The sequence below is a fragment of the Nannospalax galili genome, unplaced genomic scaffold (genome assembly GCF_000622305.1).
Source record: "Nannospalax galili isolate Female #2095 unplaced genomic scaffold, S.galili_v1.0 scaffold892, whole genome shotgun sequence".
Classification (NCBI taxonomy): Eukaryota; Metazoa; Chordata; class Mammalia; order Rodentia; family Spalacidae; genus Nannospalax; species Nannospalax galili.
The window spans coordinates 2,684,236-2,702,186 of NW_008333311.1; the positions used below are offsets into that span (position 1 = coordinate 2,684,236).

At 33.4% G+C, this 17,951-nt stretch overlaps 1 protein-coding gene across 1 annotated transcript in view; it reads right to left on the reverse strand.

Moving 5' to 3' along the window:
* Dnajc10 (DnaJ heat shock protein family (Hsp40) member C10) overlaps positions 1-17,951 on the reverse strand; it is a gene marked incomplete in the record, with an annotated part of 51,678 nt that overhangs the window by 31,042 nt on the left and 2,685 nt on the right. Inside the window, 9 exon segments of the mRNA XM_008827945.3 lie at positions 1,728-1,905; positions 6,633-6,676; positions 7,930-8,007; positions 8,982-9,075; positions 9,758-9,889; positions 10,135-10,217; positions 14,466-14,516; positions 16,069-16,231; positions 17,823-17,951. Coding sequence (XP_008826167.1) covers positions 1,728-1,905; positions 6,633-6,676; positions 7,930-8,007; positions 8,982-9,075; positions 9,758-9,889; positions 10,135-10,217; positions 14,466-14,516; positions 16,069-16,231; positions 17,823-17,951 — 952 coding nt within the window.

Genomic DNA, 17,951 nt, shown 5'->3' on the forward strand with positions numbered 1-17,951 from the left:
AATTATTAAAAATACATAAATAAGTTCCTGACAGAAACTTTCTTGATACAGTAAAAAATATTATAATAGAATCCACTAAGCAATCCCACTCATTACAAATTATGTATCTGTACCTATCCAGTTCATGTGTACAAATATGAAGTATATATACATATACTATGTGTATGTGTGTACATATACATTATGTACATGGCAGGGACTGTACATCACAGTCTAGACTCTTGGCACGTGTCAATGAGTAAATCCAAACTTGCAATTTAATGCAAAAGAAAAACAATGAAAAGCAAATAATCAAATTACAGTGCACCATATACAAAGTGGTAAGTACACTGGTCACAGTGGAGGTCAATTATGAAACAGTTTAACAGAGACTAGATTTTTCCCAATAAATTATCTACAGGGTATGAGAAAAAGAGGAATCAAGAATGATCCTAGTATGTATGACTTGAAAATTACAGGAGGAAATTTTTATTCAACCAAGATGGCAAAAACTATGGGTGAAACAAGATTTTCAGGACAATTAAGACTAGAGTTTCAGGCATTTAAATATGAGACACAAACTAATATCCCAGGGAGAGGCTGAACAGGCAGTGCATATTTGCATGTAACATTTCTGGACTGAAGGGCAGAGATCTGAGCCACAGATAACTGAGATGTTGGCAGAATGTCATAACTGAATATTTATTTAAGGAGAGAACTGGAAGGTTATTCATCAAGATTATAACTTTCATCACTGTGTGACTTGGTTTTGGGGAATTCTATATATTTTAAAAATATATTTCTGTATTGTATAAGAATTTGTGAAATGAGAATCATATCAACATTACAAACAAACTAAAAATACAGAAAAGTTTGCCATTTTTCAGCAGACATCTGTATAACAGACCTTCCTCCCAAGGCTCAGAGATCCAGGAAGCGGGAGCAGAGAGACTGCAAGAGCCAGAGGGAGCACATTCTGTAGTGAAACACTACTTGCTGGACAGACAGCACAATTTCACACATGAACTCACAGAAGCTGTGATTGCATGTCTAAGACACAGCCAGTCAAAATCCCAGCATGGATAGGGGCTCATGAAATCCCACCCTAGCTGAGGAGCTATTAGCAGCTGATGGCTGCTGGGGGAGGGAGAGTTAGTTTTCTTCAGTGAGGAGGCTCCTAGGAAGCTACACATGCTCCAGCAGATGGTCCCATCCACAGCCATGCACATTCAGACAACACTGAGTGAACTCAGGGGGTTCAAAGAAAAAAGAGCACATGGAGTTAGGAAGGAAAAGTGATCAAGAGGGTCAGAGGAGGAATTGGACATGAATTTGACTCTAATATTATTTGCATGTATGAGTATTAAATAATTAAAAAAACAAAATAAAAGTAAAAAATAGGTTAAACAGCCTTAGTCAAATCTAGTCATCTATATAGTCAACATTAGAAAATATAATGAAACGGAATCCACTGGAAACTTACAATATAAACATTCTATCATTTAACCGAAGAATGTATTCCATATCTTCATGGTTTAAAAATATAACAGTCTTAAATAAAACATAAATACAAGTTTAAAATAAAAATTTTAATAGATTTTTTTATACTGAGTTTAACAAATACCCAGAAATTATTTGCACCAAGAAATGAAATATTCCACAGTCAAGTGATATAAAGTGATTAATTTCCTTTTTGACTGCTCACAAAATGTTACTACTTTTGAATGTGTGTGCATGTGCACATTTATGTTCCATATATATTTCTTTAGCATCTAATGAATTAAGAAACAAAATACTGGACTTTTCTTTGTTATTTAAAGTGGCTCCAGGAGGAAAATAAGCAGTAGTGCTTGTTGTAATGTCCAAACTTTTGCAAAGGTTGTCCTGGGTGTCACAGTTCATCCATCCTACATTAACAAGACCATCCTAGTGGGAAATGGAAAGAAATAAATTCTGTGATGTAAATGAAAGAAAGAAAGAAAGAAAAAAAAAAAAAAGCAAAGAGATCTACCATTATGAGGAACTCAACTTTTTAAATTAGAAAATCACAACTTAAAAAAGAAACAAACTCCGGGGGCTGGAGAGATGGCTTAGCAGTTCATTGACTGTTCTTGCAGAAGACCTGGGTTCGATTCCTAGCACCCACTTGGTGGCTTCGAACCATCCTTAACTCCAGTTCCAGGGGATCCAAAGCCCTCTTCTGACCTCTGTAGCACTGCACGATATGGGTGCACTCGCATACACATAGGCAATACACTCATACACATAAAAAAAAAAAAAATAAACAGTAAAACAAAACCCTCTGAAGAGTACTTTATAATTTCAAACAAAATGTAGTTTTCTCCTCTTATCAAACATCTACCTTAAAAATTTTTTTATACATGTCTACAAAAATTAAATTTACATTTTTTAAAATAGAAAGCACATTCAATTCTACTAGGTTAAAAAAATCAAATTTTAGTTGTGTTAGGCTTGTCATTGTAACTGTACTTTCACTATCCTTTTACCAGGTGGGTATTTTCCATGGCTACAGTGTACATTTAAATAAGTACCTTGCCAATTTCACCTATTGATGGCTGAGCTCCTTTAATGAGCTCCAAAATCCTATATGAAAAGCACATTTCTTGAAACATCAAGTTACTGAAAACTTTTTCCAGACTAGGCAAGATGATAAACACAGAGGACTAACATGTATTCAATTAGGATCTCAAAAGCCAAAAAAAAAAAGCATGGGAAATAAGTAATAACAGAAATAGCTGAGAAGTTCCTATAACTTGGAAAAAGACTAATCTATAGATTCAGGAAGTACAATAAACACTACAGTAAAATAAAAATGATACTTATTCAATAATCGTAACAAAACTTCAGAAAATTAAAGACAAATACCTTAAAAGCAGATGGTGTTATATGTGAGCATTCATAAATAAAAATTAAATTGTACATTTAAAATATAGTATTCACTTGGGCTGGAGATGTATCTACCATGCTCAAGGCCCTGGGTCCAATCACTAGCATTTCATACAGACACATATATACACACAGATATATTCAATCACTGACTGTAAAATTAAAAGAAAGAAAGAAGAAAACCCATATAGGATTAACATACATGACAGCAAAGTTGGAAGAGGTGATAAAAGTATTTGTGTTCAAGGACTCTTGCCTTATCTAAGAACAGATTAGTCAGAGGTATGTAGCAATCCTCATGGTATACACAAAAAAGAAAGGATGAAGAATGGATTACTAAAGAGCTAGTAAAGGAAAAATGGGTATTAAAAGTCCATTTGATGAATCCAATAGGTAAAGTGGGCAGCAAGAAAATAAATATAAACTTAAAACACACCAAGACCAATTTTAAAATGTAAAAGGATTAAGATAAAGAAATTAACTAGATGAAAGTAAGACCTAAGTATATGCTGATTGCAGATAATGTACCTTACGTATGGAGATACAGTAGGCTGACAATCAAGAATAGAAAATTTAGGCTGGGCATGGTGGTGCATGCCATTAATTCAGGACTCACTAAGAAGGCTACAACAGGACAAACTTTTAAGAGTTTGAGGCCAACCTGAGCTACATAGCAAAACTCTATCTTAAAAGAAAAAGCATGTTATAACATGTCAACATGAAACAATCACAACACACTTGAAGGCACGAGTCATTATAGGAAAAGAATTCCACTGGGCAAGAGATTTAAATGACAAGGAAAATGTAACAATTCTAAATTAGTAGTCATATGTAAAGGCTTACAACATATGAAGAAAAAGTTAACAAAATAAAAATGGAGAAACAGAAATGCTCACAATACTAGTGGAGGTACTAAGACACTTCTGCAGGAAAGCTAAGATCCAGACTTAAAGAAGACTGGTAACAAACTTGACCCAATTCATCTTATAGTGGTATGCATCTATGAATTATAGAATTCACTTTTTCAAATGCACATGAATATTTATAAAAAATATTTTATGTTAGGCCATAAACAAGTCTCAACAACCAAAAATACTGAAATCATGTTCATTTACCCATGGTAGATTAACAAGCCTCAAAAAATTTAAAATTAAACATAGTACTAAATACTGTATGATTCAAAGGAAAGGTAAAAAATATTTAAAATTGACAATAAAAATAACACATATCAAAATCTACAATGTAGCTAAAGCTAATTTGTAGTACTTTATCTTTAACAGGAAAGCCTAACTATTAATGATTTATCTAGTTCAACACTTTAAAAAAAAAATTTATTATTTTTATTTTATATGTATGCGTGTAATTGCCTACATGTAGGTAAGTGCACCTATGTCGTGCAATGCCTGCAGAGGACAGAAGAGACTGTTGGATCCTCTGGAACTGGAGTTACGGACAGTTGTTAGCTGCCATGTGGGTGCTGGGATTCGAACCTGGGTCTTTTGCAAGAGAAGTGTTCTTACCCGCTGAACCATTCTCTCCAGCCCCTAGTTCAACACTTTTAGAAGAACAAATTAAATCCCAAGAAAGCAGAAGAAATAAAATGTAAAATTCAATGAAATATAAAACAAGTAGAAAACAGAAGACTTGTAGAATTCCGAATACAGATGAAAAGAGAACTCCAGGGATATAAGGAATCCTTGAACGTGTTCCCAAAAAATATTTGAGAGGGAAATAATTCCAATCTACAGGAACTTTACAGGAAAAAGAAACAAGCCTTGTCTTGCCAACTTTGTTTTAAGGCCGGCATATCCCTGATGCTAACAGTACAGAGTCTTTCCTGGCAAGGAAGAATGCAGGGACAATGGTTCTAACCACAAAGATCAAAATCAAGCAAACCAAAAAAAAAAAAAAAAGACGCTCATGCTCAAATCTCACCTTCAAATATTCTAATTTTTGCTGATCAGGGAAGACCTGGTTTTGGAGTAGCATTATAAGACCAATGGCCTAATCAGGGTGAAATAGGGAATGACACTGAAACACAAGTATATTGTTAGTGCTGTTAATATTAGATGAAACCATTTCTTAGAAAAAGTTCATAATGTACAAAGAGGAAGAGCTACCCAAAGGATAGAATGATCATGACCACGCAGCTACCAACAATGTCTAGGTGCTGCATGAGTGTTCTCTGGTGAGCAATGGTCTCTATTCGTATGTATGCAGTACTTCTATAAGGTTATAATGGAGCAGAAAAATCCTGTTGCTTAGAGAATTCATAGTTGAAGGGGAGGAAAAGGGAAATATGCGAGAAAAGAAGAACCTCCCAAAAATTCAATGAAAGGTTTTGTCAAACCTTTTGGAGACTTTAATAAGTTCTGTAGATATTAAAACATGCCTCTCCCCCCAAAACCAAATTAATAGAAATGTTCATGGTTGATTGTTTGCTTACAAATAAATCTATGATGAATAAACAAAGTGAGCAGATCACTGTAGACTGTTTCTGAAAAGAGGGTTATCTATCTCGGGCAGGTCCTTTAGGAGGACCCAAAGGTGGTATTGCTTTCATAGGAGAGGATGGTTCCTACATGCTACTGTCCATGGAGACCTGCATGTGGAGGTGAAGATAGTGATACAGACAATCCTGACCTGGAGCAGAGGTAGGTCAATGTGCGTTTGCGCACAGTAAGCAAATGTTACTTAGTTAAAAAAAAAAAAATTGCATTTATAAACTTGGTATAGCCAAGTGTGCAGTGTATGTAAAGTTTACAGTACAGTATGGACTCAGGCTTTCACATTCACTCACCCCTCTCTCACCAAAAGCAACATCTAGTTGTATAAACTCCTCACATTGTGTTACATAGGTGTTCAAATTTTTAGCTTTCATACCACACTTTTTCTATATTTAGATACACAAATACTTACCAAATGTGTTACAACCTTTTAAGAGTATTCAACACAGCAGCATGTCACACAGTTTTGTAGCCCAGGAACAACAAGCTGTATCATAAAGGCTATGTATAAAGCAGCCAACGTTATCTAGGTTTGTCTTAATGTATTCTATGATGTTTCACAATGATGAAATTGCCTAATGTATTTCTCAGGAATATTGTTGTCTTTAAGTAACATGATTATGAGATATATCACACATGTATGAATAACAGAAATAGAATCAAATTTTAGATGGATATTTTAAGATGCCCATCTCTTAAATTAAACAGTATAGAAATGATACAGGTATTAATAGCCTAACAAATTTGATCTAATAGGTATAAACTTAATACCTAACAAATGAAACTTATTTTCATTATCACAAAGAACTTTCCCAATTTTACAACTGACAAACTTACTCTCAGACCAGATAGGGAGCTTTACTAATATTAAGGAATCAACATCACATGCAACACATTTCCCAAACATTAACATGAGGTGAGCAAAAGAAATAGCAAATTAAACATGAAACAACAAAAACTCAAGTTTGGAAATGACAAAACACTAACATATAACTAGAGGAATTCATACTAAACAAAGAATACAAAAAGCGAGTATCAATGAAAGCACTCCATGTTAAAATTTACTGAACACAGCTAGTTGTTTAGAAAGATACAGCTATAACCACATTTATCAGGAAATAAGGAAGACTGCAAGTAAGTGGGTAAGTGTTCATGAAACTATGAAAAAGTAAGATGGAGTCAATTTCTAGATGTGCTTCTTTACATGGTTATAGTTTTATGAAAAGGATGGATACTTACCAACATGCCACTAAGCCTGAGTTGTGTCTGTGAAGTCAAACAATCTGAGGGGGAAAAAAATTTATGAGGCTTTTTTAAAGCTTTATCAAGCCTATATTTTCATGCCTTGCCCCCAAATTACCATTCTGATTCTATGGCACATAACTGAACTGTAATGGGAAATACTGATAGGTTTCACATATAGATATGGAGTTCAAAGTCTCATTTCTCTATCTCTCAAACCCATTAATTCATTCCCTCCCCTTAATTTCTCAGGATTTCTATCTACAGAGGAAAGAAACAAGCATCTGTTTAAGGTTTTATTTTCAAATTTCTCCTCTTATCTCCTTTATCCAAGATATTTCATAATTGAAAGAAATAAGATATAATGAATCTATCTAGAAAGGTATATAAAGAATCCTCAAAACATAATAAAATCTTAAGATAGGTTTTTTTACTATTTTTCACAAAGTTCTAGAGGCATGAATATTAGGCTTCAAGGAGGTCAGATCTGTTCTAACATAGAGCCTAGAGGCAAATGAAACAGTTAGAAAGTTCAAAGAGTTTGAGAGTGGATAACAGAAATTGCATTTGGCTAGAAGGATACAAAACCCACTACTCAAAGACTAAGTTTAAGGTTGATTTTGCTCAAAAATCAGTATTTTCATGTGTCTACAGGATGGGTGCATGGCTATTTTAGTTGTAAAACAATACACCTCCAACAAAGCAGCACAAAGGTAAGAGGTGAAGTTGAGAAAGACCCATGATGGGATTTAACACACCAAGTTTATTGCTAGTTAGGATATTTTATAATATTTAAGACCATTTTCAATTAATTTCATCGAATGTGGCTTATATTGTATAGTATGGCATGCAGGACACTGAACTTGATTTCACTTACAAAGGGAATAATCGTAGAAATGACACTGTCATCTTAGAGATTGAGTTTTATGAGTCAAAGTCTGTATTTCTAAAAAAAAAATTTAGGAGGTAATGTAGTTGATATAGCTAATTATTTCTCAAATTGCCCAATTTATCTATGGTTACCTGAGGTATAACTGATCATGAATATGACTGGGCTGAAAAATGTGTCTTCTAAATGTAAAATTATAAATGTTACTTTTTTTGCACATAATTTACTTATCTCGTGTAAATAACAAGGACGTACATATTAAGTAAAATCTTATAATTCTGGGCCTAAATTGTAGTTTCAAATAACTTATTACTGACAGAAAAAGAAAATCAATTATAGTAGCATGCTTCAAATTACTGCCTAAATGTCCTTGTCTTTCCAATGCTAACAAAATGACAAAATTACCTTTTCCTTTAGAACAGAATGTGATCAGCCAGCCAACACCAGCAGCAAAAGCAGTTTGTATGGAGTTAACAAAATTTCCTGTTGAGAGTTCTGTCACTGTGCTCCTCACATGCTGCATGGCAAAGCTCATTTTTTTTTTTTTTTTAAAGAACTCATCTGCTTCCAATCCATTCTAAATTTTATCCTTATTTTTAAGACATACCAATTACTTTGAGAAAACACAATCGGGTATGTAAAGCCCCTTTGATATGAGCTTTGTCTGTTATTTACTGGCTGTATTTCTCCACATCATTCCCACTCCACCCACTGCCATCTTTTGGATAGATTCATGAAGCACTGTTAATCTAAATAGTGCTCTCTGAGGCCTTTCTATTCATTCTGTGAGAAATTAGCTAGGATCTCTTTAAAGAAGCATATTCTAACCTTTCTTCTTTTCCTCGAGTTGTTTCATGTCCATTATGCATCTACAAAGTTACTTTTATCATAAAAGTTACTAACTTGCACTTCAATTGTTTACTGGCATCATCCTCACTAAAATGAAGTTGCTGAGGCTGAGATTATGTACTTTATTACTGACCACAGAGGTAAACATAGTTTCTGACACAGGACTGGTGCTGAATGAATGAAAATAAGACATCCCTTTAGCCAGAATACTGTCCCATGGATAGTTTCGATAGCCAGCCTAAAATCATTTAAGGAATTAAAGTCTAATATCAGAAGTGTTTTTGAACTTTAAAATGAAATGAACTTACCGCCTACATTTATGGAAGCAATAAAATACTGTACTACTAAAGATTCAGCTGTGACCTGAAAGATGCCTGTCACCTACTTGTCTCATAACCTTTCTCATATCTTTTATACAAATACTGTTTGTTCAATACATACTATTCAGCAGAAATCAGACCAATGACACAATTCCCTTCTAAGAAGCATGGAAAATGATCCTTCAAATTTTCAGTATTTTTACCAAACTGTTACTATTGCCATTAAACTCAAAATACCAACTTCAAAATATCCCTGAAAATCAAGCAAAGTAAGAAAACTCTAATTACCTGTTGAGAGTTCTGTCACTGTGCTCCTCACATGCTGCATGGCAAAGCTCACTAAGCTGTCCTTTGACCTATCTCCATTATATTTTACTGCAGCCTGTTGTTTTTATAGAAAGAAAAAATCTTTTACTTTTTCATTTTAAGTCTACCAAAATCTTTGACTTAACATTATTTTGAATAATGCTGAAGTGGTATTTCTCAACAACATAGTGCACTTACAAATGATACTCTGAGAATCTTAATAGTACAGATTATATGCAATACATTTTAAAACACTTTTCACAATAATTTGTTTCAGTTTTATCACTGGAAGTTAGAAAAAAGAAAATATTAGAGCTTGCCTGCATGTGTGTAAGTGCAGCTGTGTCATGCAATCCCTGGGGAGATCAGAAGAGGGAGTCAGATCCCCTAGAACTAAGTTATGGATGGCTGTTAGCTGACATGTGGGTGCTAGGAATCAAACCCAAGTCCTCTGCAAGAGCAGTCAGTGTTCTTAACCACTGAGCCATCTCTCCAGCCCCCTAGAGCTTTATATTTTTAAATGAGATAACACCTATAAAATACTTTGTAAACCATAAAACACAAGATGTATATTAAATGTGCTTTAAGACAGGAAGTGATGGCATCTAAAAGTTTCATAAATACAAAATGTTTACTATAACGAGTTAGCACCTTTAATAAGAGAAGTCAAAAACAGTCTTAACCATTTACATGCTGTTTCCTCCAGTATTTTACTAGTTATGAAGTTTTGCAATTCGAACAGTGCTAGCATTACTTACCATTCCAGATCTAAACATGAAGAGGCTGGGATAACTGTTAACTCCTTTCATTCGGCAAAGCATTCGATCATCACCACAGTTAACAGCTCCAATTCGAAGTAATCCATCCACTTCTTTAGCAAATTCTCTCCACTATAAAAAAAAAAAAAGGTATTTCTGTGATAAGACTTCTTCTCTTGAACATACTTCAAAACTATATAATCTTAAAAAAGAAAATTTTTATCAATTTAAATCATATGTAAAATTATTTCATAATTATTTGACAGTTATAATTATTAATAGAAAAAACCTCCCAACATATTAAAATTAAAAGGAGGAACAAATAACAGATAAATTAGAAAAAAGACTTTAATAACTGGGATATTAAAGGTACGTACAGTGGGAGCTAAATCATGGCAATGTGAGCATCCTGGGGAGTAAAAATTTACAAACCACAGTTCTCCAGAATTAACAGCAGCATCTAAAAGTACACAGAACATAATTACTAAAGGTTAAACATTTTAATTTTTGCTGAGGTCAGAATGAAAAAAGTGTTAGTCATAAACCTTTAGTATTGTCTTCATCATTTCCTGGGAATTTTTTCCACAAAAGCATTTTCTTTCAAATGTCAAGCCAATATAGTAACATTTTCTAAATCTTTCCTTTGCCCACACTGAAATAAGCAGAAGCCCTAAAACTGTAAAATCAGTACAGTTGAGAAGCTCTACAAGGGCTGGCACAAGGAAGCGGCACCCAAGCCTCATGCAGGAGTCTGCATGATGAGAGCACAAAGAGGAACTAGAGCGACTAAGAAATGCTCTCCTACGTCAAAAACAAGGCTAACGATGTGGTCATTAATTCTGATAGCTACTAAAATTTCTCAACAAAGCTAGACACCTGCACAATACAGTAAAGATTTGGGAGATTCAATTGACCCTTTTTTCCTAAATAATACCCTTCACTTGGAAAATCGTGTTGCTTGAAAAATTTAAGTTGGAATGGGAAGGGGAGAAGAGGGTGGAAATAATGTGAATCCAATACTCACGTATGATCTTCTCAAAAAATAAATTTAAAAAATGTGTGATAAGGATTCTGTCACTGTAAATAAATGGCAAAAAAATAGGCTTAAAAACCACATTAATGTCTACTAGCCATCAGCATGTATCTGTAAAATGACATGACGTAGATAAAGAAATGAAATGAAAGGAGTCAACAGTTATCCCAGCCTCTTCCTGTTTAGATCTGGAATGGTAAGTAATGTTAGCACTGTAAAATTTTAACTAAGGGAGCTGGAAGGATAGCTGAGCAGTCAAGGGCACTGGCTGCTCTTGCGGAGGACCCAGATTTGGTTCCCAGCACCTACATGTTAGTAAGGATGTACTCTAATTATCCTAGATAAAAAAGGTGAAGGCAATCTACTTCTGGTTAAGAGGTATCATATAATTCCATATCAAAATCACCTTCAGTAATTTTCTTTAAAAATTATTTTATTTATTATTTTTATTTTATGTGTATATTGCCTGCATGTATGTCAGCACATCTGTGCCATGTAATGCCTGTGGAGGTCAGAAGAGGATGTCAGATCCCCTGAACTGGAGTTACTGATGGTTGTTAGCCAACATGTAGGTGCTGAGAACTGAACCCAGGTGTTCTGTAAGAGCAGTCAATGAATGCTCTTAAACAATGAGCCATCTCTCCAGCACCTTTTGTCAGTAATTTTCAAATAAAATTTTCATCAATTACTGTAACCTGTGAAGACACATTATGCATACTGTGCTAAATGTTTAACTCACTGTTTAACTGGAAACATTCAGGACTAAGTGCTCACCTATATTTCAATAGCAAAGCAGTTCTGTGGGGAAACAGTTAAACTGTACACTATAGGCAACAGTGCACATTTTAGCATTTTTATCAATTGTTCTTTGGCAAAATTTACAAAGTCTGACAAACCATTTATCTAGATGATCTAAACAAATACCATGTTGGCTTAGACCACACAGGTAATAATTTAGGTAAAAACAGTAATAAGTTAACAAACACTTAAAATAGAAAAAAAAATCAACAAGTTATGAACAAGCAATGAGATGGCTAGCTACAGATAAAAAAGCAAGGGATAATCAGACAAGGTACCTGATGCTATCTATGTCTGTTCATAGGTTAGAAGTATGTCTAATATTGTACCCTGTTTTCACAGATCACTAACACAATTGCCTAGTTCTCACTGATTGTTTAGTAAGATTAGAAGATAATTCTTATTTCACTTATGTACTTATTTTACAAAGTTCTGCTATGTTGTCGAGGCTGGGCTTGAACTCGTAATCCTTCTGACTCAGCTTACCATGCAGTTGGAGTCAAAGGGATGGGCCACTGTGCTGGGCTAAAAGTATTTTTAAAACTGTGTTAACATAGCACAATGAAATGCTTTTGCATAAGTCCAGAACAGAATAACTATATTTCAAAATGCAAATTTCTTCTAAATTATAGAACCATAGTATCTACTAATATCTTTACAACAGCTACTACTACCACAGAAATATGTAAGAAAACAGAGAATTGTCTTAAGTTCCTCTTTCTTGTGCTATCTTCAAAAGGATACCTGAATTGTGGTATTACATTTATTAAGGTGTTTTCTCCTTTTACAAATATGATCTAAACTTGATCATAATGACTGACATATTGTACTATGATATAAAAAGATGATGTGCTCACATGTAATGGAAACTGTAATTCCTTACTGTAGGAAAAGATGAGAACGTTTTTAGAGCGTATTAACCACATTTCTCTCTTTTTCTCCTGGAAAAGTGGACTTAGACTTTAGTCTAATTCTGCCAGGACTAATAAGTGGAAAACTGGACAAAATGTAAAAGATTTATGTTAAAAGCCTCAGGTAGTTGTAGTGAGCATTAGGACACTAACGGGAAAGGTTGGAAATCAGAGCCTGTGTTTGCCACTGTTGGGAGAGACACTTGAAAGGCAAAAACTGGGCAGAAATTTCAATGGATTCATTGGGCTAGAAAAATAAAAGGGACTTCAGGGGACATCTAAAGAGGGGATCTGTAAGTAAAGATGAACTGGAACATGACCAGTCATCTCAGGGTCCAAAGCATAGCATTTGAATCATTTCAATCTGTTTGAATAAAGCTCATTTGAGATGCTGGTGACTCTCACCAGAATGCCTCACAAGAGGAAGAATAAATGCAATTTAAAAATGATTCTGTAATTATGTATGGAAAGATGAGACTAAGTAAATCAACCAATAGAAATAACTGAAAGTAGAAAATCACAACCAAGCCTAACACATTTACATAAATGTACAAATGTAATTCTATAGTCCATGTTTGCCATTTTTTTCTTTAACTAGAATCATCTTGTCTTAGTCTACTAATATGAAGAATAGTATTAGAGATCAAATGGAATAGAGGCAAATATGCATTAAACCTACCAGTATTAGTTAACCATTTCTGAATTAGTTCTAATGTTTCATGGCTGGATTTAAAACTACTATTTAGGGTTTTAAGTGAGACATTAGAAGCTCTCAGTCTTTTCTGCATATTCAATGTTTGAAAAAGTATGAACTCATCTGCAATATAAATATTAGGAAAGCCTCATTCTAAGTAGATTCACAGATTGTTCAGTTTACAGGTTTGGTTCAGTTCCTTTGATTCTATATGCAAGTCTCCTGTTTTCTACTCCCACTGGTCCAAAAAACACTGAATCACAGTAAGAATCACACAGGAAAAGTTGTAGATCTACATAACTGCATGTAGTAAAGCTATGATTCTACGTTTGTGACATGGGTATTAATTTTGCCTATCAACAAATCAAACTCCCCTATTTCCCTTGTAGGAAAGATATTATTTTACTTGTTTCAGTGTTCATATATACATAACTTATAAAACAGTAATATATTAAATAGCTATTTTTTTATACCCGAACTCACGTATAATTAAAAAAAAAGGTTGGATAAAAGGTGATCCTTGCTTAGAAGGAACTATATTTAAAAATCCAGTAATTGTACTATGTCTTTCATAACACAAAAGAAACATTACACACACTTTTTGCAATTAGTATGTTGTTTTTTGTTTTCTAAATTAAATGTGATCATAATACATCAAAATAAAATTGGAATTTCATTTGAGTACAATTTATTGCTTGGAAGAAGAACAGGAGGGCTCAAGACACAGCTCAGTAGCAGAGTACTTGTCTAGCACGCATGAAGCTCTGGCTCAATCCCCAGTGACACCTAAAAGCCTTATTTTCACCATAAATATACAAAAGCTGAAAGTATAGAATTAATCTGTTTTTTAAATTTTCTAAAATGTAGTGGAAATGCAGTTGGGCTGTATTCTTACATCCATTTTCACATAAAGCACGTATAAAATTAGATCTGCTTCACAACAACCACACACTTATCTACAGGTCTAGAATCAATAAGCTTTGAAACTGTGCTTTTTTTATGTGCAAGTATATAGCAAACTAACTTGGACTCTAAATCTGATTTGAACTGTACATTATGTTTGTTTATTTGGTATTCATACTTAGGCACTTTACTACAGAAATATTAGTCTTAACCACCCCACATGCTTCTAAGAACACTGCTTACTCTAAATGAGACATCACATGCTCTTTAAAATCCAAGAAAATTTCTAACTTCTGAACACACTTAGGCCTATGAGTTTTAAAAAGAGACTTGTACTAGTTTCAGAAAGTCTGATGTTCACAAACTTACCAAATTCTCTTCTTTCTAATGTTATGATTTGGGGATCATCATCATAAATACCTAATTTTAAAAGTGGATAAAAATCAGAAAATTAAAACTTCCTTCATAAAAACAAATCACCACATAAGCAGTTATTCACTCTTGCCTTAATTACAAAAAAAAAAAAAACCCAGAGTATTAATTTTAAACTTCAACAATGTATAGCAACTAAGAAAAACCAGCTCCTGATGAAAAAAATCAGGAATGATAATACAGAGTAGTTTCTGGAGAGCACTTATCACAAGGGTCTGAGTGGCTAGGCTCTCACCTGATTTCATCGTCATAGGAAACCTTCATGTTTTAAAACAGTTTCTTTTAAAATAATTATAAACTCATGAGAAGTTGCAACAATAGCACAGATTTATGTACCCTTCATCCAGCTTCTCCTAAGGAGACATGTCATGTAGCTCTGTACAATACTAAAACCATGAAATTGAGTGCTATGCAGTTGATAATTAGACTACAGAACTCACTTAACTTCCAGATTATACGGTTTAATATGTGGTATCATTTAAAAATACTTGCTACTGCTTAAAACCTATGCCTACAAAGTTTGTAGAAGCAGAGACATTTAGTATTGAGTATAGTTACTATGGTTACAATCAATGTTAAGAGAGTTTTTCATTAACTATATGAAAATACACAAATAACATTAACAATAGATAAAGCACAGCAAAAGTCAGCAAACTTTTTCTGTAAAGGCCACTTATAAATATTTTGAGCTTTACAGGGCATAGTTTTTTTTTTCAAATCAAATAATTCTGCTCTCAGAGTCTGAGAAAAGTCAGAGTATGTAACAAATGAGCATACCTGTATTCCAATAAAACTATGCATATAATCAAGTAATAAGCCAGATTTGGCTGATGAAATTCAGATTGCCATCAACCAATAAGTATATTAAGCTGTTTGCTATACTTAAATATTATTTTCAAGAGAAAAATCAGTCTAGATAAAAACTGCAGGCAGAAATTTAAAATTTTATTTAATCTAATATAAAAGCACACTTGTTCTTAGCCTGCATTTGAAACTAATAAATGACAGTAAGAAACACCGGTTATCTGAATATACTCCTGTGAGTTTACCTTCTTTTTCTGTTTTCCCTTTGTTTCTGCCCTCTCCTCCTGCTTTTCTTTCTTATTCCCATCATCATTTGAAACCATTTTCAATAGAGGTTCCACATCAGAAAGATGGGATTTCTACTGAACAAGTTATTAAATTTTTAGAAAGTTGAGCGTTTGTTGGAAAATGTAATGCACTTAAAATTTTTGAAAGTCTTCAATATTTAACTTCTAATGCAACATTCAGTGTAAAACCTTTTGTTTTGTTAAATAACTGGTATCAATATTAAATATAATTTGACCAATATATTTTCATATTTGTGTAAGTAAATTTCTGCATACCAATTAACTTTCCTTTGGAATTCTACTCTCACAGTAAATTAAAAAGAGCTAATCAAACTGACACATACCAAATACACAATAAAACAGCAAAACAAAACTAATTTTTCTTTTGCGCATATTAAAAAATCAACTTCAGGGACGGGTTGGACTTCTTAAGTAATACACTCCCTTACCAAAATCATAACGGTAGTAGTTCCAGCTTTCATACTGGCCTCCTTGATTATCTTCAAGTCCTTTTTCTCCGTACTTATCATACTTTTTCCGCAGATCTTCATCTTTGAGTACTTCATATGCTCTATTTATTTTTAAAAAATCACCATGTGCATTTGGGTTATTCTGTTAAAAAATATTAGATATAAGCTATTTCCGATGTAAAAATCATAATGGTAGTAGTTCCAGCTTTCATACTGGCCTCCTTGATTATCTTCAAGTCCTTTTTCTCCATACTTATCATACTTTTTCCGCAGATCTTCATCTTTGAGTACTTCATATGCTCTATTTATTTTTAAAAAATCACCATGTGCATTTGGGTTATTCTGTTAAAAAATATTAGATATAAGCTATTTCCGATGTAAAATCAAAGTCTCTGCAGAACATACAGATTTAATTAATTCAGAGATTTCTGGATACTGGACACCAACGTAAGAAAGTGCCAGTACAATGTGGTATGAATCATTAAGATGAAATAAGGAAGTACTTTTCTAAGGCACTACTACCTCCGAAACAAAAGTAAGGATGGGTAATACAATTTCTCATTAGTAGATAAAGTATCCAAATAACACTAACAATGGATATAGACCAATAGAATTTCCTTCTAAAAAATGCAGCCAAGAAAAAGCTGATTAATAGACTCTTGGAACGTTTAAACAGTTACAAACAAACAGGCTTGAAGGTCTTTGTCCTATTCGAGCAAAACCAAATCATTAACTAAAAATGTGTTCCACTCTATCAGATAATAGGGAATAACAGCAGAGTAATAATTCAAAAGTGGACTGAAAATGTTAATTTTCTACTGTTTCAAAAAATTGGCTTAGGAAGCTGCTTTCATCTAAAAAATCTAGGTGTAGGCCTACCATCTTTCCTAAGAAAAACTAAAAAAAATCACACTCAGAAATTGTAAAACAAGTTTGAAAAAAAACTATAAAAATTTTTTAACATAGATCTCGAGGCAATATCCAACTAAGTTTATAATGCTCAGCTTTATATAAACTGAAATAATACCATTTAAAAATTTATACCTAGAAAAGAGAAAATTATGTCTTCATTAATGATAGCTAAATATCAAGAGTAGCAAAAATTTTAAAATACTGTAAAATTTAAAACTAATGTTTTTAAAGATTACATTATTGGGAACACAATCAAATCTTTGTAATTAGAAATCTATTTGGAGCGCTCAAGCTTTAATTTATAAAACTTTGTAAATCATCTGTGAACATGTGCACTGAAAACGGTCAACGTTGTCATGCTATTATTCGCCACTCTCGTCATTTCTGTAAGACCTGAACTCTAAGGAAATATTTCTGTTCTCAAATGCTTGATCTTAACCTGTCTTGCTATGAAACTACTTCACAGACATGGTTCAGGGTTAATGCCCTTACTACCCCTTACTACTTCTGTTGGAAATGAGTTTACAATTAAGAGGGAATTATATATTTGATATTGACCAAATCATTCCACTATTCCAAACCAGAACATTTTGCTTCTTCTGTTTTCAGCATAACAGATGAATTCTTTATGAGGTGGTGGGTATCAAATCAAGAGCCTTGTATATACTAGGCAAGTGTACCATGGAGCTAAATCTCTAGTCCCTGAATTATAATTTTTGACATCATTATTCTTAAGAATTTTGAACACACTTAAAAATAATTTAAGTAAATATTGAAACATACTAAAATAATTAGACACCTAAAAACAAAATCTTACCTACCGGGTTTTTATCAGGATGTAACTTCAGTGCTAATTTCTTAAAAGCTTGTCTTATTTCTCTACTGCTTGCAGTTTTGGACACGCCAAGTAAACTGTAAAAATCCTGATCTGAGCCCACTAAAACGGCCGT